Source organism: Misgurnus anguillicaudatus, chromosome 5 (genome assembly GCF_027580225.2).
Source record: "Misgurnus anguillicaudatus chromosome 5, ASM2758022v2, whole genome shotgun sequence".
In the NCBI taxonomy this organism is placed as follows: domain Eukaryota; kingdom Metazoa; phylum Chordata; class Actinopteri; order Cypriniformes; family Cobitidae; genus Misgurnus; species Misgurnus anguillicaudatus.
Window position 1 is genome coordinate 39,267,606 of NC_073341.2, and position 22,853 is coordinate 39,290,458.

Sequence of the window (22,853 nt, forward strand, 5' to 3'; positions counted from 1 at the left end):
GTTGTCCTTATCTAGTGGTTTAAAATCTAATGTTCACGGAAATAATCATGCATATTGAATACCTTTAATTACGTTACTGTATTGATAAGATCTTTCATAAATATTCATTTATCACCAGTCATCATGAATTAATGCCTCCATCATGTGATTTTCTAGGACTAAGCTATGACTGTACCTCAATATTAACCACTGATCTTTCTAGAATTTTCCTTAAAAATCAAGCTTATATTTATCTGCCGGTTGTGAATCTTATATTTGTCCAATTGGGAGAATCACTAGTACAGGATTTTAGAGATTAGAGAACTAAAAAGGAAAGTATAATTTCCCAAAATGACTCATGCAATGGTTTTGAATAAGGCCTAAAAGGTTAAGTTGTCATATGCTGTAGACAAGAGATGGTGCTGTTGTTTCATTTCTGATGTAGTGATCGTAAACAGAGTCATCATACATTTATCATACATTTACATTACATTTACATTTATTCATCTAGGAGATGCTTTTACTCAAATGAGAAAGCATTTTGTTTAGAGGGCCCAGCAATAACCAGAGTATGCTTACCACACAAAAAACATATATGTAACCTGAATGTCTGCATTTTTGTAGTGTATTGTGCCTTTCGGATTTTGCTTATCTTTGGTGAAAATGCTCAGACTGATCATTGCTCATATGTTCCCCATAGTTTAACAGATTGCTGCCATGAGTCTTCAGTGGACGGCCGTGGCTACGTTTCTGTACGCCGAAGTATTTGCTGTACTGCTGCTGTGTATCCCATTCATCTCCCCAAAACGGTGAGTATCTCATACAGTATAACATCTTTTGCCAAACACATAGAAAAAAGAGTACTATTCAGAGTGCACACCTTTACTATTTAGTCTTGTTAACCCTGTAAAAAATTTGAATACACTATTATAGGGCTGCACAATATATTTTTTTCAGCATCGTCATCTGCAGTAATCCCATCGCAGAGGAAAACTACTTTGGATGCCTTTCCCAGTGTTACTCTATATGAGAACGGTTTTAAAGAGGACATTTCACAAGCCTTTTTTTAATATGTAAAATAAAATAAAAGTTCCATATAGATAATTTATTATAGCATGTTAAAATTGCCATTTTATAGGTGTGAGCAAAAACTTGCCGTTTTGGGTGTGTCCTTTAAAATGCAAATAAGCTGATGAAATGCAAACACTGATAGCAATAATGGAGGTTTGTTAAAATTTAATCATGGTTGGATTGGATAGTGCAGATGAAGTGGCTGTATTATTATAATAAGATCCCCTTATGACATCACAAGGGGAGCCAAATTTCAAAGACCTATTTTTTCACATGCTTGCAGAGAATGGTTTACCAAAAATAAGTTACTGGGTTGATCTTTATCACACTTTCTAGGTTGATAGAATCATTAAAGACCCAATTATAACACTTAAACATTAAAAAGTCTGATTATCGTAATATGTCCGTCTCCTTTAGACAGATAAGAGACTCTGAGCTATACAAAAAATACAAGGCGGAAGTTAATTTATCTCGAACAAAGCTGGCGAAGCCAAGCCACCCAGTAGTTATCATATCGCAATATATACCGAAACAAATTACCGCAACCCATCCTCCCAAATTTCATGCTGCCCTACATTTTTAATGGCTTTTTATAGTCAAAGCTCTGAAAGCCGTAGTCTCACATGAGATTCGTGATGTTGATTCACAACAGCCTTTTTTCCAGGAAGGCTCTTAAGATATTACCAACTGGAGTTGTGAAGCAATGATGTTGTTTTTCTAAATCCCTGTAAATGAATGACTCTTAATGTGTATCTGTAGAGATGATTGTTTACTGATAAATGTTTTGCTTCCACTGCAACCATAATAATTGAATTCTGCTCTGCCTTCATTGCAGCCATTTTATTCTGAGGCTAGAAGTAATTTTCTAAATTTGAGATTCACATGACCTTTCAATTGATTTAAGGGTGGCTAAGTTATATAAAAATGGATAATTTGGTAAACAACATTTTCTTAGAATTGCAAAATAAATACAGAGAGTGTGTGTGGTTGTGAAAACCAAGTCTCATAAAAAACACAGATGCTTAATTGTTTCATCTTTGGATGCAGCTTTATCAGTGAATGGAAGAAATAAAAATCCTGTGTTTGTTCTTGTTAAGAAAGATTAATCTTATCTTTTGTGACTTTTGCCCTTTGTTAATCAGATTGTACTATGTGACGTAATCATGATATCTTTTCTAGATGGAGTAAATTTTTCAAATCTCGACTGGTCGGTGTGATTACGGCGTACGGAAACACGGCCTTCATTGTGATCATTTGTATCCTCGTCTTTCTTCTCGTAGGTGAGATTAAAATGTTGGCCCTTCTCAGCCATCATACAAGTACACACAAGTTGTCTTTGAACCTGCTGATGTGTTTACACGTGCTATGAAATCATAACTATAAAAAATTGATTAATTAATCATGATTAAATTGCATACAAAATAAAAGCTTGTGTTCACATAAAATATATGTGTGTACTTTGTGTAATTATGTATATATAGTAGTGCTGCCTCACGATTAGTTTTTGTCTAGATCATATATGTGTGTGTACTGTGTATAATAATTATGTATATATAAATACACACATACATGTATAATTTTAAGAAAAAAAATATTGATAATATAAATTATATATAAATATAAACATGTATATACACATACATTATTATTATACACAGTACATCCACGTATATTATGTAAACAAAACATTTTATTCTGCAAATGATTATTTACGACTAATCGTGAGGCAGCACTAATATATAAATACACACACATTCATGTATGCATTTAAGAAACATTTACATGTATATATATATATATATATTTATATTTTATATATTTTATATTACATTAACATTTTATTTTTTTATATATAAATAAACATTTTCTTAAATGTATACATGTATCTGTGTGTTTTTACACACACATATATTATGCAAACACAAACTTTTATTTTGTATCGCAATTAATCGTTTGACAGCACAAAAAACATCAAAGCGTAGTTTTATTGGTAAGCAGTGGCATATGATATGACACATCGAGTCTTTTATAACTCATTCTTGCTGATGCTTTCAATTTTGAGAATGAAAAGAGACAAAATCACATTTATGTTAGCCAACTAAATACTTGGACACCTTTAAATAAACCAATTTTTATCTTTTTTTTCTTATTTTTCCCAGAAAAGAAATTCTGTAAAGTTTAAATGCATATAAGTAAAATTCTCAGCTTTTTAGAGTTCACAAGCATATAGTCTCAAATTTTTATTTAATATTTTTAATTTTGTCATATCTAATTTAACTACTGTGAGTTTTGTATTGGCAGAAAGAGATGAATGTATGAATAAAGGGAGCTAAAGCTTATGTTTCTGCTTCTGACAGATGCTTTCAGAGAAGTGAGAAAGTACAGCGTTTCAGAGACGGTGGACCCGAGCAATCACCCTGTGGCCATCGAGCACATCCACATGAAGCTCTTCAGAGCTCAGAGGAATGAATACATCGCTGGCTTCGCTCTGCTGCTGTGTCTGTGAGTGCTTTTATCTCTCTCTTCATCTAGAGAAATGACAGTTTAGTGTCATTGAGTATCAAACCGTGCTGGTCTTGCTTTCAGATTCACCATTTAATAGTGCCACAGGAGAACAGAAACCGAAAGTCAATAAAATCATTTTAATGGCACCTATCAGGATCTTTGAGCTCTGCAGTATTGCAGGGGACATTAAGGTGTGCAACAGCATATTCAGGGACTTTTGTCCACAAATCAATCTCTATAAAAACATTAGTTTGTCACATTGGCCAATAATTGCCAACCCTGCTGATCTCAGCTGTCAGTCAAATCAGACCACTCCCCTGCTCCGGCCAGCCGTGGATGTTCAGGGCAACTGATAAACTGAAAACCACCAAGGCAGATACATTAATATTATTATTACATCTAACAAAAATATAAAAGTACAACATGCACAACTGTAGATTGAAAATTAATGATATAAATTTTACTTGCTTATGGTGTCCCAATTTTTAAGCCGACTTAAGAATAAGTTTGATTTATAATGCCTCCTAAGTGTTAAGACTAGGTCTCAGCTCCTAAATGATTTAAGAGAGCTGGAGAGGTCTCTTAACCTAGTTAAGAGTAACAAGAGGGCAGCAGAGCGGCAGATGATCATGCACTTTACAACAAATAATGTGTAAGAATTACTTTAATTCAAATGTATTTCTATAGCACTTTTGAAAAAAAAATTGTTGCATTGTTGCAGAGCAGAAAATGTACAATAAATACATGTTAGTAGTATATAGACAGTAGATAGGAATTAATATAGAGTGTATAGGGTTTTTTATACAATGTATATTATATTACACAATATAATATACAGTATAAGATGTATATTAGTGAAACTTATTCCAGTGCTTGCACAGTACCAAGATTTTTTATGGGATTATCAATACCGCATACTTAAAGGTTTAGCGGAGGATTTTCTCGAATTTTAGAACAGATCCGCCTTCTCCACTTAAAAAAAATGCAATTGCGCAACACTCCTGATTGACAACTAGGAGGACCAATCGTCTTGATGATCCACCCGGAAAAAGAAAATCCTCTGCAATACCTTTTAAATGGTATATACATTTTAATAATATACACTGTTAAAAGCTAAAGTTGGATCAAATTATTGATAATGCCTAAAAATGTTTTTTTTTACTTTTTCTTCGTTTAAGTTAAATAATTAATGTTAAAAAATGTTACATATTAGGTTTTACCAGTTGAAGTAAGTTTTTTAAGTAGAGCCGCTTTTATGTTTTACAGTTTATGATAGGTAAATAAAATACCATAAAATTTAAATAAAATCTACAATAAAAAATGTGAAGTATCTACAAGATTGCAGTGACATTATAACTGTAAAGTGATATATTAATAGAGTATACAACCCTGACCCAAAACATAATGTTAGCAATGTTAGCAGTGAGCAAGCCAAAGGTGAAAGTGACAAAGATGGCAAAAATTACAATTGTGTTTAAATGGAGAAATCCAACTTAACTTGATCATCTTGTTCAGGCTTGATCATCAAAGTATTTTTTATCTAAGTGTTTGCAAACTTTAGTCTTTCTTTACAAACAGCTTGTGAGTGAAATCAAAATGATGTGATTCATCATTTTAATTTTTAAGTAGCATTACGTTTGTATATTTCATTAAAGGAATATTCCATTTTCTTGAAGGAAAGATCCAGATAATTTGCTCGCCACCGTGTCATCCAGGGTGTTGATGTCTTTCTTTGTTCAGTCGGGAAGAAATTGTGTTTTTTGGGGAGAGCATTGCAGGATTTTTCTCGTTTTGATGGACTTTGATGGAGCCCAGCATTTGGTACTTGACTCAACACGTAACGGTTTTTTTCAGCGGAGTTTCAAGGGTCTATGGATGATCCCAAACAAGGCATAAGGGTCTTATCTAGCGAAACGATTGTCATTCTTGACAAGAAAAATAAAAATATGCTCTTTTAAATCACAACTTTTCGTCTAGGTCCGGTCCAGCGCAACCTAGCGGAAATGCGTAGTGACGTTAGGAGGTCACGTGTTACATATATAAAACGCAAATTTGCGGACCATTGTAAACAACAAACTGACACAAAGACATTAATTAGTATCAGTTGACATACAACAACGTAGGAACGGTCCTCTTTTTAACACACTTGTAAACACTAGGGCGGAGTTTTGGGTTCGTCCTCTGTGACCTCTTGACGTCAAGACGTATTGCGTGAGGTCACGCTGACGCTTCATGACCGGATCTAGACGAGAAGTTGTGGTTTAAAAGTGGATATTTTTTATTTTTCTTGTCAAAAATGGCAATTGTTTCGCTAGATAAGACCCTTATGCCTCGTTTGGAATCGTTTATAGACCTTTGAAACTCCGTTGAGAAAAACTGTTAAGTGTTGAGTTAAGTATTAAATGTTGGGCTCTATTAAAGCTATTAAAAATCCTGCAATGTTTTCCTCAAAAAACATAATTTCTTCTCGACTGAACAAAGAAAGACATCAACATTTTGGATGACATGGGGGCGAGTAAATTATCTGGATTTTTCTTTTAAGAAAATTGAATATTCCTTTTAATTAACATGTTGAAACCTAATCAAAATTGTGTAAAATAAATGCTTGTACTTATTTGTAATATTGTTAAACATTTCGAGAAGCAAATTTAAAATAAAATATTTGTAATGTATTCATGATTCATAAATGTACGGTGTCACATGCTGCTGTGACTGTATACCGTTGCCGGCTCTCTATTGGCTGATTTAGAGGTTAAGGGCGGCCATTTTAGGTTGAAATCATTGTAGTCCTCAGTTTGCGGCACTTAAGAATGAGTCTTACGCTGTACTGAAAGTTGCTTTCAGCCTCTTTATAAACGTCTCCTTATCTCAGACTGGTCCTACCCCTTACTAAGAATTTCATACATTGATCTAAGAAAGTCCACATAAAATCAAAACTGACTAATATTGTAGTTCTTTATAAACAATTTGTAAGTGTGGGTCATTATTATTATTTTTTAATTCATATGCCCTCAAAAACTTCAATCAAAATGTAAAAATGTACTTAAAAAAACTGCCCTCTGGTGGCGATCCTTCTCTGATGATGTCAGCTAGACGCTTGGGCGGAGCATCGGTTAACCCCGCCCCCTCCAGCTTGTCAGTCTTCTGTGAGTTCCATTTCTGAATGAAATATCCAATTATTTTACAATGCAAAACACAAACCACACCCACTTTTTTCCTGGTGATATCCTGTTTCACTCTGAAATACATCACAATACGGAATTAAAGTCGATCACGACTTCTTGTTTACGGGGACTTTAACAGTCTTATTGGCTCATTAACTTAATGACCTCACTGACTCTCAGACCACATCCAACAAGTCTGAATTACCATTAATAATGCGAATATTTAAGCCAGTGACCAATCAGCTCTTTTCATACTGAAGGAGTGACACGTCATCGTCCTGCTCAGATTTGATCCCCGCAAACACCAACTGTTTGACACGTATAACTGGATTTCTATAGGACTGCAGTTTTTGTATGTAGGATTTATGTATAATAAGTCAAGATACAATAGCTTATGCTTATTAATTATTCATCTTTTTTCTCACTAAAGTTGCAGTTTCCAAAATCCTACCACGTTTGATCTAGATGGTGTCTTTATTTATAGTTTCAGTATGAGAGATGCGTTGTGTGTATAGCACAGGCCTTTACACAATACAGGAATACAGTAGAGAATATGTTGATATATTACAGTAGGAGTGGAAAGAATCTGGGGTGTCCATTCACAAAGCACGAGGATACTTGACATCCTGCATCCCGATTGGTCTATTGGCCTTTGCGTAACTAATAGGAGTCTCCCAGCTTGGTTGTCTAGTCTGCATAGTTTTTCCTTACAGGGGTTTTACCGTGATTCTCTGAATGGCACGCTATTTATACCCCAAGTCTGACGGATGGCTACTACATCCTTTAGTGATACGACTTCCCCTGTCATTTTGGTAATCATGTGGACAGGTGCAGGACATGTGATCAAGTGACCGATGACGGCTCTTATATTTAGCCCGTGTACATGGCATTCCAACTGGCCCAAAGGTCATGACTCCTGTTACAAAACGGACCCCTTGCACCTCTGCGGTAGGCATGAAGACTGAAGTGGCCCATGACAGTTTGACACATGCTACCGGGGTGTTGGGATCGGGTTGTTTCCAAACAACCTTTTCTGTTTAATTCGAACTGGTTTCGGAAATCGCTTTTCTGCACCTTTGCATTTGGAGGGGGGTGGTGTTTTATTTATGCAGTTCTAATGTCATCATCTGATAGTTAGTTATTAGAACTGATTAATTATTCATGACATACTTGTTTATTGGACAGTTACATTTTGTTTATAATTATTTTATTTATTAGTGAATGACACAGAGCCTATGAACATCATGTCCTGTTCACATTTTGTCTCCAAATTAAAAAATATTCAATGGTTGGCGGGGATTGCCCCGTGGTTAAAGCAACACTATGTAGTTTCCATGTAAAAATGACTTACAGCTCCCCCATGTGGTTGAAAAGCGCAACATTGCCTGGTATCAGACACTCTTCTGCAGGCAGGGGAGGGGCGGGGCTGTGTGCTCTACCCTCCACTGCCACTTTCAGAGTGTGCTTGTAGCAGCTAGGAGGCTGCTCAGGTTGCAGCAACAGTACAATTTGTCCAGTTAAAAGTTGTTCTAATCGCTGAAATAATTTTAGAGACATTTTTTAAAGGTAAAAAAACTACATAGTGTTGCTTTAAATCGCCGACATATCGACCCGAGTTTGATTCCTGTCTCTGAGGTCAATTGCCATTCCTGCTCCCCTATCTCCACCCGACATTATCCTTTCTAAATAAAGGCACCAAAAGCAAAAAACATTTAAAAAATATTATGATATATATATAAATAAATATTTTAATTTTCAACGGTCTAATTTTTGCTGTACTGCATTTATGATTTTGATTAAAAGTAATTATGCTGTCTAAATAAGATGATTCAGATTAAAATTGTAAAGATTTTCAAAATAGTTTTCTTCTTTTCTTTTCTTTTTTTACATTTATGCATTTGGCTGATGCTTTTATATCCAAAGTAATTTACAGTATTATACAAGATATCCATTTTTTATCCAACATTTGTGTTTCCTGGGTTTGAACCCACAAACTTTTGTGCTGCTAATGCAATGCACTAAGCTTCACAGCAGCGTGCATTTGCACCTGTATACAGGGTTCCCACGGGACGGGTCCTTGAAATCCTTGAAAGTTTGTGAATCTGGGAAGTTTTGGAAAATATACATGTATAGATACAGGTCATTGAAAGTGCTTAAATCTATTTTATGCAAGAAGTTTTCTGGAAAAAAATCCATATTATTCCCTGTGTTGTGTAGGATAATATCATAAAAAATCTAGACTTTTTAAGCACACCTGCTAAACTTTTCGCTGTAAATGCTTATATCTTCTGTATGCGAATGTTGATTCATACCAAAATGCTTTTTTGCATAGTTGTGTTTGACACATGAAAACGCCTCGAGTTATGTATGTAACTGTTGTTCTCTGAGAAGGGAACGAGACGCTGCGTCTCCCTTGCCATACTTCCTGCGTCCCTGTAACACCGTCTTTGGCAATATTTCAGATAGCGATATACTTCCTGACTCCCGCGTGACCCTGTCTTTGTCGTTAAGCCTCACCATTGGTTGAATTTGATATACACATTCAGACGCACTTATCCCTGGAGGCGTCCCCAAAGTGGCACCGCAGTGACCCCTCGAAAGGGAACTGTAACAATGTATCTTAATAGGTAACACGATGTAATCTCACTTGAAATGTATCCCCACATTTAGTCCTTAAATTTAAAGGGAATTGAATTTGAAATTAACTAAGGTGTGGGAACCCTGTGTATATCTCATATTAGGTGCATACAAATCTGTACAGAAGTGTTATGAATGAAGGTTATTTTCGGTCACACAGTTACCTCATAAAGGGACAGAGTGTTTGAGTGTTTATCTTGCATATGTGCAAGTCGTGGCTCTATGTGGTTAACCCCAACAAAACCATCAGTATTACGGCCATGACTGCCATCTTTAAAACCTTACATTTACATTTATGCATTATCCATTCCATTACATCAGTATGTGGGTTCCCTGGGTTTGAACCCATGACCTTCTCTGTGCTGCTAATGCAATGATCTAAACTGAGCTATACAAAAGTGCAAAACCTTGAACTCTCTTAAACATGTGTGGGCACAAACATAAGTGTTTCACCCATCACCTGTGCCATCTGAATTCAAGCTCACGTGTTGTAAAGTTGATCTGGCTTTATAAAAAGTAGCATAACTTTAGAAATATAACCTCATTGAATAAATTGGTGTTTTTTTATTTGCTTATGGCCAAGTGAGTCATATAATTATGCAGTTTTTGGCCAAAGGTGAATAAAACACACTGCTGTTTTTGAGAAGTGTTTTGCATGCTTATGAAATGATGCTTTGTAACTCAATCTCTGACCTGTTTTGTACATTTGGACCGGACCATTCTGCTCTGAAATGGAGAGCTGTTGTTTTTGCAATCCATTTAGAAATTCCTTACAGACCTGAAGGCTCGGTTTTGACTTTTTTAGGCTTGCATCCAAGAGTGAGACACATGCTACTCAAATTAAGCACATACATCAAAGATTTTATTGCTGTTGAATATCAATGTGCTAAAGTGTTACGTTGCTTATTTTGCTGTTGATCATGGGAGAGGTGTATGGATAAATCTCAATTTTGGTAAAATGTATTCTTCTTCCTTCATGTAAATTCAAATCAATGTTATATTAAGTGTCAGTACTTTATGACAAATAGTTAGTTGGATTAGGTTTAGATTTATGTTTTTAAATTTATGCATCTGGCATATGCTTTTATGCAAAGTGACTTACAGTGCATTCAAGCTTTACATTTTAATAAGTATGTGCGTCCCTGAGAATCAAACCTCTGTGTTGCTAGTTAGCAATTTAGCTATTAGGACAAAACTTGTATATCTCTGTCCTTAAGGTCATAAAATGTAGAATGAAGGGACAGGTATACATTTGGTACAAATATTATGGCGCTTTTTCATTGCATAGTACCCCACGGCTTGGGTTGGGTCCGCTTACTTTTAGGGGCTTTTCCACTGGCTACAGTACATAGTACCCGATACTTTTTTTTTTTAGTACCACCTCGGTAAAGGTTCCTAGCGAGCTGAGCTGATACTAAAACGTGAGGTGACGTGAAAACACCAAAGATCACTGATTGGTCAGAGAGAATCGTCACTACCAGCGTCATCGCTGCTTGTGCTGTCTCGAGCAAATCTGTTGTCATCTGTGCTTTGTTGTACGTTCCCAAACTCTCTTTTAGCTGTAAAAAACATCAACAGGCTGAGAATCAGGAACACCATACCAGTGTTTTCCAGATTTGCGGTTTGTGGCGGCGGATGCGAACATCCACATGCACGGCATTTTTGCAACTTGGCTCAACGGAGCGCGTCGACTTAGAAAACCATTTCCGGATTCCAAGCCTCAGCTGACCACAATTTAAACAGCTGTTTATTGGCACTGTTTATTCATTTCACACATTTAAGTTACATTTTTATAAACTCACGGTGTACACTACATTATCAATTGACATTGACATTATCAAAGCTCACGTCATCCCGGATATAGGTCATGGAAATTCAGCTTTTTAGTCAGTGAAAGTCAGGGAATTTGATGTTTGACTAGAGTGGGAACACTGCTTAAATAAATTCATCCAGACGGAATTTTTTTCATCCAAAATTCGCCTTTTGCTTTCTGTCGCCATTCATTGTATGCATTTTTGCGTCGCTTTGACCTTTCTCTTTAGGTCCCACCTTCTCATACGCAATGCTTGGTCGTGTAAGCAAACATTGGTCAAACTGCATCTCAATCATTACCCTCAGCACCACCATTTCGTATTTGGGTCAGTCAGTACACAAAAATAAATGTAAATGCTATACCCACACAGCCATAATCCAATCATAGTATTTTTGTCCAGTTATTTTTATTACCATTTTCCAGCAGTTAAATACAAATTTATACATAATTTATATATGTATGCTTGTAATCAAAAAACAAAACAAAGCGTAAATAAAAAAAATCCTGCACACACTTGAATTATTAAGTAAAAATATATCAAATCAGGCATTAGGTGGACCGACTAAGTTTACTTGTTATAATTAAGCAATATCGCTCGAGTAGGAGTGTGATATAGCTCTATATCATCACGGCTGTGATTAGGCCAGAGGCACGAGGCCGCAGGCCGAGTGCCGGAGGCAATCACAGCCGTGATGATATAGAGCTATATCATCACGACTCCGAGAGCGACATTGCTTTTATACAACAGTTCGACGGCACACGTTTGAAAAACGAAAACTAGAAAACAACAACGGAGTTATTTTAAAAGCCTCTTTTTTATTTTAAAAACTACTTCTTCCGCCACGGATTTGAGGGTGGCCAGAATGACAGGTAAAACTTTCGGCTGCTTTGAAGCTCATAACAACTCAATGGACGGAAAAGCCGTTTCTTGGTCACAAAGTGTAGTTTTAAGATTAGTTCAGTCGAGAATGTATCTGTATTATATTTAAATCTGCAGTCGATTAGTAAAGATAGCGCCTGTTTGAACGTTTGCTTAGTGAGATTCGGTACGAATGAGAACCAAAGCATGAGCGGACATCAGTGTTCACTCGCCCCGCTGACCACCGCCCTCTCTGGGCTACATCTCTGAAAGAGATACCCTGGCTCTCATGTTGGCCTTGTTTGTTTATGATCGTCAAAATGAGATCAAATCAGCAGTATTTGGTGTCATGATCAAACTATTACTTGTTTTTTAATTCATATTTAGTGTCTTTTGTGTTGTTATTGTTTTGGTGCGAGGTAAAAGTTAATAAAACTACTTGTATAACGTTACTATTGCTTTCTCATTTATTCTTAACGTGATACGAGCACTCGATTATTATTATTAAACTTTGTTCTTGTCAGTACTATATAAAACGGTTTTTTATAAGTGTCAGAGAGATGTTTTTGCATGCTGCTTATAAATATACCAGTGGCGATATCTCATAACATGTTTTAATAGTCACGTCACTATAAAGTAAGTGATCAATGTCCACATTTAAAAGCTGCGGGGCTTACCTGCAGTTTCACGGTGTTTTCGCGTTCTGATAAGAAATATAGCTCCAGAAAAAAAACGAGTGTTTATATTCCTCTTTCCAAGTGTTAATAATCCACACGATGTGACAAGACATTTCTCCCATTAACTGTAACGTAACATCCAAGAGCGCTGATCTTTGACGGAATAATACTTCTGATTGGGGATTCAGACTGATTTATGAGCCAACTAATGAGACACACGGAGCGTGATTCAAACAGCGCGTCTGTGTTTTTCCATTCAGAGATGAGCCTGCTTAGGACCTCCATTCACTAGGTGGCGGAATAATACGCAAGGTAAAGCGGTTACAGTGCTGTTATCAGCACAATATCGTATGGCTCTTAGCCAATCAGATTCGAGAACCAGAAAGAACTGTTGTATATTAATTAATAAAAGGTTTCCAAATTGAGCAAAATGTTTGTTATTTTTTCCTTAAAGAATACTTAATTTTTTTCAATTGTAAATATTTCATTACGTCTCGAAGAATGTTTACGGAGCCCCTAAGAAGACATAGAGCAAAAATGTAATAAAGATTAGTTCCACATGCGCACGTGAAACTACCGCGTGCTCACGCGAAACCTCCGCGCGCCCACGCGAAACTCCCGCGTGCTCACGCGAAACTTTCGCGTGCTCACGCGAAACTACCGCGTGCTCAACGCGAAACTTTCGCTTTCACGTGTGCCCGCGAAACGAAACTTAAAAAAAATCTGCACATGAAGGTTTCGCGTGAGCACGTGAAACTAAACTTTTAATTTTTTTTACTATAATGTCACCTTAGGGGCTCGTTATTTTGGTGAGTAGGAGGAATTTTATTTTTCCAGTGTAGTAAAATTAGGCGTCTGGCTAGCAACGTCACAAAACACAATACATTAATTTGTGAGCTGTTCAAACGCATATCTGAAGGTACAACACCAAATAATGACATTACTGGATTTGCTGGGAGTCTAACATAAAAAATTGTCCACTCCCGGAAAAAAAAATCTCGGACAGTCTTTGTTTGAAAAGGTGCAACTGGTGCAGTTAAAATCCAATCATAGTATTGAAACTATTTTTTTTTTTTTAAACCCTCATTAAGAGTCGATAAATTCACTGACAATTTTGTGCGACGAGGTAAAATGATGTTGTAACATCCACTGAGGGTGTCCATCTGCCTTCTGTTCCCATTGTTCTCTTTTTTTTTGAAAACTAAAATATGGTCACGCAATATGCACATTTGGGGTACTAATATGCATTCTGTACAGTAGGTACAAAGGTTTACTTTTGGAAACACCAGTAAAAGCTTATCTACCTTTTTTCATTTAAAAAGTTTTTTTATTAACATTTTGACAGGTTCTTGATTAATGTCTCAAATTCTTGATAAGTTTCCCATAGTAAGTACAATCATTGTACCTAATCATGCCGACGCCTGCTGCGGTGATATCCGGTTGTTTAGTAAATGCACTTGTTTGTAATAAAATTGTGGTTGTTTTCTTCCTCCAGGCTGTTGAGACGTTTGGCCACTCTTCTGTCCCAGCAGGCCACGCTGATGGCCTCTAATGAAGCTTTTAAGAAGCAGGCGGAGGGTGCAAATACTGCTGCGAAGAAATACATGGAGGAAAATGAGCATCTGCAGGAGGTGAGAGAGATATCAACGTATAACTTTCTCCAGAGTCAGGATTTTTCAAAGATCACATTTACCTCATACTTGGTTAATAGCTGTTAGTGTTTTATGATTCACTCGAAATCCCAAAAGGTATTTCGGCGTATTGGTTTAAATTCACTAGTCAGTTTCTCATAAGTTCCCATCTCTGTTTTCCTCTGAGAAACACAGTACATCAACATATCAGTGAAAGTGGGTCACCCAACTCATGCCAGCTGATGTCGTGTTCACCTGTAGAGGGCGGCGTTTCACACAATGTCTGCGCTTTGCTCTTTAATTTTAACACTGAGGAGGCACAAAACTTCAGTCTAATCATTTAATTCATATTTATATTATTTTTTATTTATTAGGCCAATAAATAAAAATGTCTGGGATAGTTTGTTCCAAAACAACACAATTTAAATCTCAGTGTGTAATAATTGTATTCTGTTATTTCTTTCCAAACGAAAACATTTAAGAAATTCAGAAAAACCCATTTGCTTTAGGAGGACTTAAAGGGAATTGTAAGATAAATAATACAGAAACACTATAAGACCGTCGATAAAGTCCATAATGGGTGGAGTTTTATAATGCTGTGATTTTATGGCATACCTGACATTGCGTTTCTTAGTCATGGTTATATTAAAATATTTAGTCATTATTAGTCAAGTCAGCATGAAACAGAAATAGCGATTGTCGCCTTTTTCCTATCATGACATATGTTTGAGTGAAATTGCTTTTACATAATAAAAAATTAAGGCGGGACTTGATTTCATCCATTGAGAACTAATTGGATTGTTGGAAGTTGGGCCATGTTGCTCATTGCTAATCGCTGCCAGCTTTTTTCGGGCAGAAAAAAGTCTACGATAGCCCCCCCCTCATGACAGGAAGTAAAGAGAGGTCTTTTCGAGGAGGGGAGGAGCATTTTTGATTAAAGATAATATAATAATAATGAAGCGCACAAATAAGTAATTTATTAAAACATGCTAAAATAATTTATAAAATTAAGTTTTTAATTTAATTTAATTTCATGGTGACTTTAAAGCAGTGGTCTCAAACTCGCGGCATCTTTCAACAATATAACATAATCTCTAAAAAGATTTTTATTCACCTTGTTTCATATTCGTTTGGTTTTTAATTTAAACATTTAAGGGTTCGTTTCACTTATTCATATTTTTCCACATATAATAGCAAATTCATTAAAACTGTGGAATAACAAAGATGGAACATAATAAAGTCAATGCTATGACTGAAAACAATCCAAAATAAATAAAAACAGAAACTTACTGGTGGTAATTTTTTTATAATAGTTTATACATGTAATGAAATGTCAATCTCAGAAATGTCAATCTCAGAAATGGCCCCAAGCCAGTTTTAGTTTGAGACCCCTGCTTTTGTTTTTAGCTTTCATTTATTGGCTTTTTCGATCTAAGTTATATACTGTTTCAGTTTTGCATTGCTCATAATTAATCCTGATTTTGACTTTTTTTTTACATTTTACATATATTAAAGGCTTGAATATTAATCTCTGATATTGGTTGCTAAAAACTTGCTGACATTGCTAACCCTCTTTCAAAAATAAAGCGTGAAACATTGCTCAGGGTTAAAACTGACCTTTTAAAAGACCTCATCTCAAGGTTAAGTGTAGTGCAAAAAAGCTCCAGTGTATTAGTATGCAGTCAGCCCTGTAGAATGCTGGGATAGATCCGCAGAGCCACGCTGTGATGGACGGCTCAATTACAGCGCTGACATGCATTAAGTCACCGCATTGATCTTTGAAGGGGGTCACTCCGTTCAGAGGCACGGCACACGTGATCATCACGCACACATGCATGCGTGTCAAAGTAATTCATGTCTGTGAAACATTTTAATACCGCACAGAGAGCCATAAACAAGTTGACAGATGATGAAATATTGCATTTTAGTAAATTAAGTTTGACTCGAGTCAAACAGATTGACGCCCATTTGACCGTTCTGCTTTTGAAGCAATTGAATGGGACGTCCTGACCTAAGCAGGGTGAGATAACCTGTCTGATCTTTGTGGAGCTTTTACTTTTTATTTAATTTTACTTGTTGATATGTTTTATTATTGTTTAAAATGTTAACATGCATAAAAGAAGCCAAGCTTATATAAAAAATATGTTATAAATAAATATATTAACATTTAGGCTATTAATAGAATGTGCTTTGGCGGGAAACTCGCAGACTCTGTGCGGGCAACCTGATACCCGCGGGCACCATGTTGGAGACCACTGCCCTACAGAAGACAGTGCGTGGTTCCAAAACTTTAATTTGCTACCCACTCAAATGGATATAATCTATCCCGGGACCCACCAACATATTTTTATATGGAAATATGAGATAATTACACATTTTACCTCACCTTTTTTAATTTATTTTCCTTGTCATTTTATTAATGTAAGTTTAATAAATATATAAAAATAATAATTTATGGTATATCATAAAATCATTGTCATTGCTGGTCATTAATTGGACTAAACTTTGTTATTCACCAAAACAACAAAGCGACTTTGCACGACCCACCATCCCACTGTGTGACCCACAAGTGGGTGCTGACTTCTACATCATTTATTACTCTTATGTTCATTTTAGCATTCATTCATTTATTTTTTAATAGTTGTATGTGTTAAAGCATTACATTGGCATTAACTAACTTAACCAATGAATAATACATGATGAAAAATGCTTTGCTCAATGCTCATTGTTAGTTCATGTTATCTAAAGCAGTGGTTCTCAAACTTTTTCTGCATGCGGCCCCCCTTGTGTAAGGTGCATTCCTTCGTGGCCCCCCAAAGAAAATTTATGACAAAAAAATGTTCTAAAATGTAACATTTTAATTAAACAAAAAACATATGAAGTTATACAAAGTATTGCTGTTGGTTAGTAGCTTTATTTTTTTTTTAGGTTTAATTACACAGAATTCATGATAAATGAATGCATTTTATAAAATGTCATAAAACTGGGGCCCCCCTGGCACCATCTCGCGGCCCCCCAGTTTGAGAACCACTGATCTGAAGCATTTAATAATGTAAACAAGATGAGAAATTTAAGGTGATTTAAGTTGGTAACACCTAAAATACTTAAACATTTTCAACTTAATTTTTTTTACATTAAAGTAAGAATATTTATTTCTTATTTTTTAAGAAATTGATCCCATTTTTACTTTTTTACAGTGTATAGGCTCAGATACCAAAATCAGGGGTGCAAACTTGTCACCTTTCGGCGAAATTCGCCGTTTTTAATCCAAAATAGGTCATCCTTGTGATTCGTCTAGATCCGATGAGTTTTTGAAAATGAGGGGTGAGGGGGGTCTACGACAGGGTCGCAATGAATGAAAATATGAAAATAATTTCCAGATATTGTGGTAATGATGTCAAATCACTAGCCAGTTTGGCGGGTTATGTTTTACAATTTATAGTCACCTTATTTGCTCCCGAAGTTTAAACAGTCTGTGCAGAATGAGCGCACACACTTAACTCGTAGTATTTTCTAATCAAGGTTACGCGCCCACATCACATTGCTGTTCGCGTGGTCACCAAAACTTAACATTTGTACAGGTATTTATGCACCGCAGTTTTAAAACAAGTGATTTTAAGCCGTTGAAACAAAAACAACAGTGCTATATGCGCGCGTTAGCTGTTTCAGTTTGAAAGGAGCATGCAAGTCGCGCATCCGCCTCTCATTGAGCTTGTGAGTTTTTGCCGCTGTATTAGCCTCAAATAAGTTACACACATGCGTCAAAATTCCCGTCTTTGCAAGTGTCCTTATAAACACGACTATTTAGGTAAAAGAAAGTAAACAGCTGAAAGAGAAAACGCATGTGTAAGAGTATTAGATCCGGACTTTGGTCTTAAAGGGGAAGTTACCTAATTTTGCTCCTGTCACTTGTATTAATAAAACGGCATTGAAAGAAATCTATCACTGCTCTTAACTAAATCCCTTTTCTACCTTTAATACCTGTAATATTTGTATATCGAATTGTATAGGAATTGAATTCGAGTTGCTCGTTCAGGGTTCATATTCATAATATAGCTATGACTGTGAACTGTCGCGGTTACCACCTTCATTTACTAAAAGAAAATTATTTTTTAAAATCCAGAACAATGAGGTCAACTAATGTAGAAGGGTAGGCTACATTTATTTCCCCTTATGAAAAAAAGATTAACACAAGCTATACTACAGCTAAATATATTTTTGAGAAAACAAAAATAAATTAAAGAACATAATTTAGGTTTGTTAAGCGCAAATTAACAGAGCATCGGTCAATACAGAACAGCAGTGTCTTAAGAAGTTAAAATTAGCCAGTATTTGTGCACCTGTAAATGTACAAAACGAATGCAATACAGAAGGCAGTGCATAATAATTTAGGGTATTTTTAATAATACATTAGTAGATAAATTTACGTGTATATATAAGAAAACGAATGTAATGTATCATTATTTTGGCTAAATTAAGCTGGAGAGGTCATTTTTAGTCACACAGATTTGTCATCATTTCAGAACAAGCTTAAATGCTATCTATTATAACTTACATTATATCTTGTGTCTTCCTTTGTGTAAAATATGTAGAAATATATGCGAGTAAAAAAGTAAAAAGCGGAAACGTTTAGCTCACGCGGACCGAAGGAAAAGACGTTAATAAAGCAGACTCTCCATGTATAGAGGATGCTGGGATGAAACAGTCGAGTCGGCAGATAATCATCAATGTTTAAAATCTTTCACGCAGATACTGTTGATGAAAAACTTGCATATCTAAATGTCTAGGTGAAAGTCAAGTGTGCATTCAGTTCACAAAAGCAACCGCAGCGTTATATTGGCTGCATCCACGGAGCGGACGCTTATGAGGTTTTAATGCTGGTAAGCAACCAGTTATATTTTGGCGTCATTTGTGTTTATCAGTTATATTTATCAGTAATTTTAATCTTTAAAACTGCATCTAGAGGCAGACGACACCACAGATATTCTGTCATCTCAGTTTTACTTTTTCACACATTCACTGTATGATTTAACGAAATATGAAGTATTAAATTTTTTATTGAAATTTACGAAAAACAAATTGGCCTACTCTCTTAACTCTTGACAATCTATTTGGCCTTTTTTATACATGTACTGTATGTCGTGAAAAACAAGGCGGCATATAGTTTCATGAATTTAACGTGAAAGGCGCGGTTGTTGCGGTTGCTTTTTTCCATGCGGTTGGGCTTGTCAGCAGCGCGGTCATGCGGTTACCGCGACAGCCCTACTGTGAACAGAACAAACCCTGAATTGTTTGTTTATGTATAGGCCTACTGAATAATAGGAAATACCAAGTTTCTTTTTTAAATAAGTTTCTGTAACACTAAACGCTTTGTATTTGTTCACATTAGTAAATGCATTATGATCAAACGATGAACAGTATATTGTAAGCATTTATTAATTCTTGTTTATGTCATTACAGTAATTGATGTTAGTTTGTGGTTAACAGTTTCAAATTTGATTTTAAAAAATGTATTAGTAAATGCTCAAATTAATAAGATTTACAATGAATAAATAATTAATAAAACTATTAAAATTAAAATTAAAATACAAATTATATATATATATATATATATATATATATATATATATATATATATATATATATATATATATATATATATATATATATATATATATATATATATATAAAATTAGCAATTGTATCTTTGTCACCTTTTTCACCCCTGAGGAGTTTGCACCCCTGAAAATTTAGCTATTTTAGTCTTTCCAAATTTTGGGAATATGCGACATATTTCTTGTGCTGTTTCTCTATTTTTTCTGTTTAGTAGTTTAAAAAAAGTTACTTTTGCCCCTATAAAAACAAGATTTTTGTGCAAAAAAGTGCAAAAACACAGTTAAGAAGATTGGTAATGCTTTAAAATAAGGTTGTATTTATAAGTTAAATAGGTGTATGAGTTCCATAAAGCATGTTTCAAAAGTTGTTTGCTCGAAATAGCTTGTAGGAAAAGATTGTTACCCATCTCTAGGAGCCTCTGTTTCAGGGCATTTCAGATTGTGCCGTTTTGAGCTAGTCATTACATATTTATGAGCTGCTGCTCCTTTGATCACGCCCCACTACTAACGTCATGTGCCCGTGCTCGTGCTCAGTGCAGTGCAGAGCAGTACAGACCATACTGTGTTATTATTTTTATATATTATTGTTAAAGGGTTATGTTGCCAAAAATCATGCAGAAAAGTATCACTAATAAGTTCACTACAGGAGAAGAAACTCATCATGACACACAATGATTCCAGAGTCAATTGTGATGTAGCAGTTTCAACAATACACTCTTTTTCCCTGGACAATGCTAACATATGCCCATTAACATTTTCAAAAGCATTATTTTCGCCAATGACAGAAATTAAGACCCGGCGGGGGAGGTATACTGCTTGTGGGCTGCGTGCTAATTGCTAGAAGCTAGCGGGAGGTCCGGACTGTAAAGTTATAAGAGACTCGGGGGTACGTTGGCCTCGTCAGAAAAGCCGGATCGGTAAGGCCCGGTCTCGGTTAGTTTGGCAAACACTTTTAGTTTGGCAAAGCACTATTACTTTGTTCATGTAGAATTGTAAAATAAAGCCGTTAAATATTTTTTTTAACTTTCGAAACCACGCTGCAAACTATCTAGCCTGCAAAAAATATCTATATAGTGTACTTTCTTCAAACAAATACATTTAAAAGGTATATTTACGGCATTAGCATCAATGTATGATCTCTGTTTTGAGATACAGATGCTCATAAATGTAGTATTTTGTGACGGAAGATGACAACATGCAAAATTTAACGTGACTTCTTACCTTTTGTGTTGATATAGCGATCGCAAATCGAATCCAGTCTGTTTCAGATGTGTGAATAATCTATGAAAGTCCAATAAAATGCATTCAATGACCATTTTTGTCCACAAATGCGTATAATCCGTGAAAGCTAATACATAGTCTGTTGTTTACATCAGATTTCACATGAACGTCTTAAAGTTACAATCTGAGGAAAATTTGCGTCGTAACACACTGTATATGAGATCACACTGAATGTGACGAAATGGCTAGTTACGTCACAACGGAGCTGAGTTTGAACTCACGCAATCTGAGACTCAAGATGGAAGACATTCAGAAACCTGTATCTCACTCAAAACAGGATGGATTTTTTTCCTAGTTTGTATGCGTGTAGGAGCATCAGAGACACAAAATAACACCCCGAAACCCAGAAAAAGTGAGTTTTTCATAATATGGGCACTTTAATGCATTTGCTAATGCTAACATGAACTAAAAAACTATAAATGAACGATACTTCCACGGCATTTATTAAAATTAGTTCATGCTTGTTTCCGCATTTACTAATGTTTTTAAAATCCAGCGTTGTAACTGTTAAGTAAGGGACAATGTATAGGCAGCAGGTTGTTATCTAAGCCACGACAGTGTGATCAAGACCTGACGCGAAGCTGCTTATTTCGCAATAACAACCTCCAGACTGTACATTATCCTGCTTATTACACGCCTATTTACCCCTTAAGTAAGGTAAGGGACATTAAATATTAATAAATATTTTATTTGCTTATTTATAACGAATGCAAACCTTTTGCGAGGAAAACTTGTTTTCTTTTGGTTTTAAGATAAGACAAGATGTTCAGATGTCACAAACACACTATTTGGTTGAATCATTTGTAAATATAATGTCATATATGTTATAAAACGACATGTTTTTTTTGTGTACTATTAAACTGTACCTGTCAAAATGACTGGCAGCATCCAGGTTACTGTGTGTTATTAGTTTTGAGCGGTAGTTATCTGAAATTGTGAATGTAGTTATTGGAATGTCTTGACTGGCCAATCAGAATCAAGCATTTTAGAGAGCCGTGTAATAACATAAGTTATACCATGGGCCTGTTGAATGCTTTATTCTGATTGGCTGAGAAATGTCCCATGGGTGTTGATAATTCATCTGTAAACCGCACAACTAACTTGTCAAATGTCTTAAAAATAGGCACCAGAGCAATGTTTGTGGTAACTGTGGTATAAGAAGAATAATTGACACCGGTCCTTTAAATAATTTGAAAATAATGCACACTCCGCTTTGCGTCATGCCACATTACCACCTTGGCTGTGCATTATTTTCAAATAATTCAACGGCCCGTCATCAATTATTACCTATTTAATGAACTAACATGAACAATTGCATTGGCATTAACAAAGATTAATAAATGCTAAAAACTGTTTGTTAGTTTATGTTTGTTTATGCATTTACTAATGTTAACAAATACAATCTTATTTTAAAATTTACATTGTGACCACTTAATACATTTTATTAAATCAACACACGTATATGTTTTAGATATTCACAATATTCTGTAATTTTACATTTTTAGCACAGCTGTATTGATAAGACCTAATATTTGATTTATTGATCAAACCTAGACTCAGATTTTAAACAGGCCATGTTCCTCATTTTTAGCATTTTATATTGGTTTAGACATTGACAATT

At 35.4% G+C, this 22,853-nt stretch overlaps 1 protein-coding gene across 1 annotated transcript in view; it reads left to right on the forward strand.

The window, feature by feature from the left end:
- bcap31 (B cell receptor associated protein 31) overlaps positions 1–22,853 on the forward strand; it is a 33,156-nt gene that overhangs the window by 353 nt on the left and 9,950 nt on the right. The window contains exons 2-5 of the mRNA XM_055168037.2: positions 680–788; positions 2,230–2,330; positions 3,408–3,552; positions 14,201–14,336. Coding sequence (XP_055024012.2) covers positions 697–788; positions 2,230–2,330; positions 3,408–3,552; positions 14,201–14,336 — 474 coding nt within the window. The 5' untranslated portion in view covers positions 680–696. The remainder of the gene's footprint in view (positions 1–679; positions 789–2,229; positions 2,331–3,407; positions 3,553–14,200; positions 14,337–22,853) is intronic.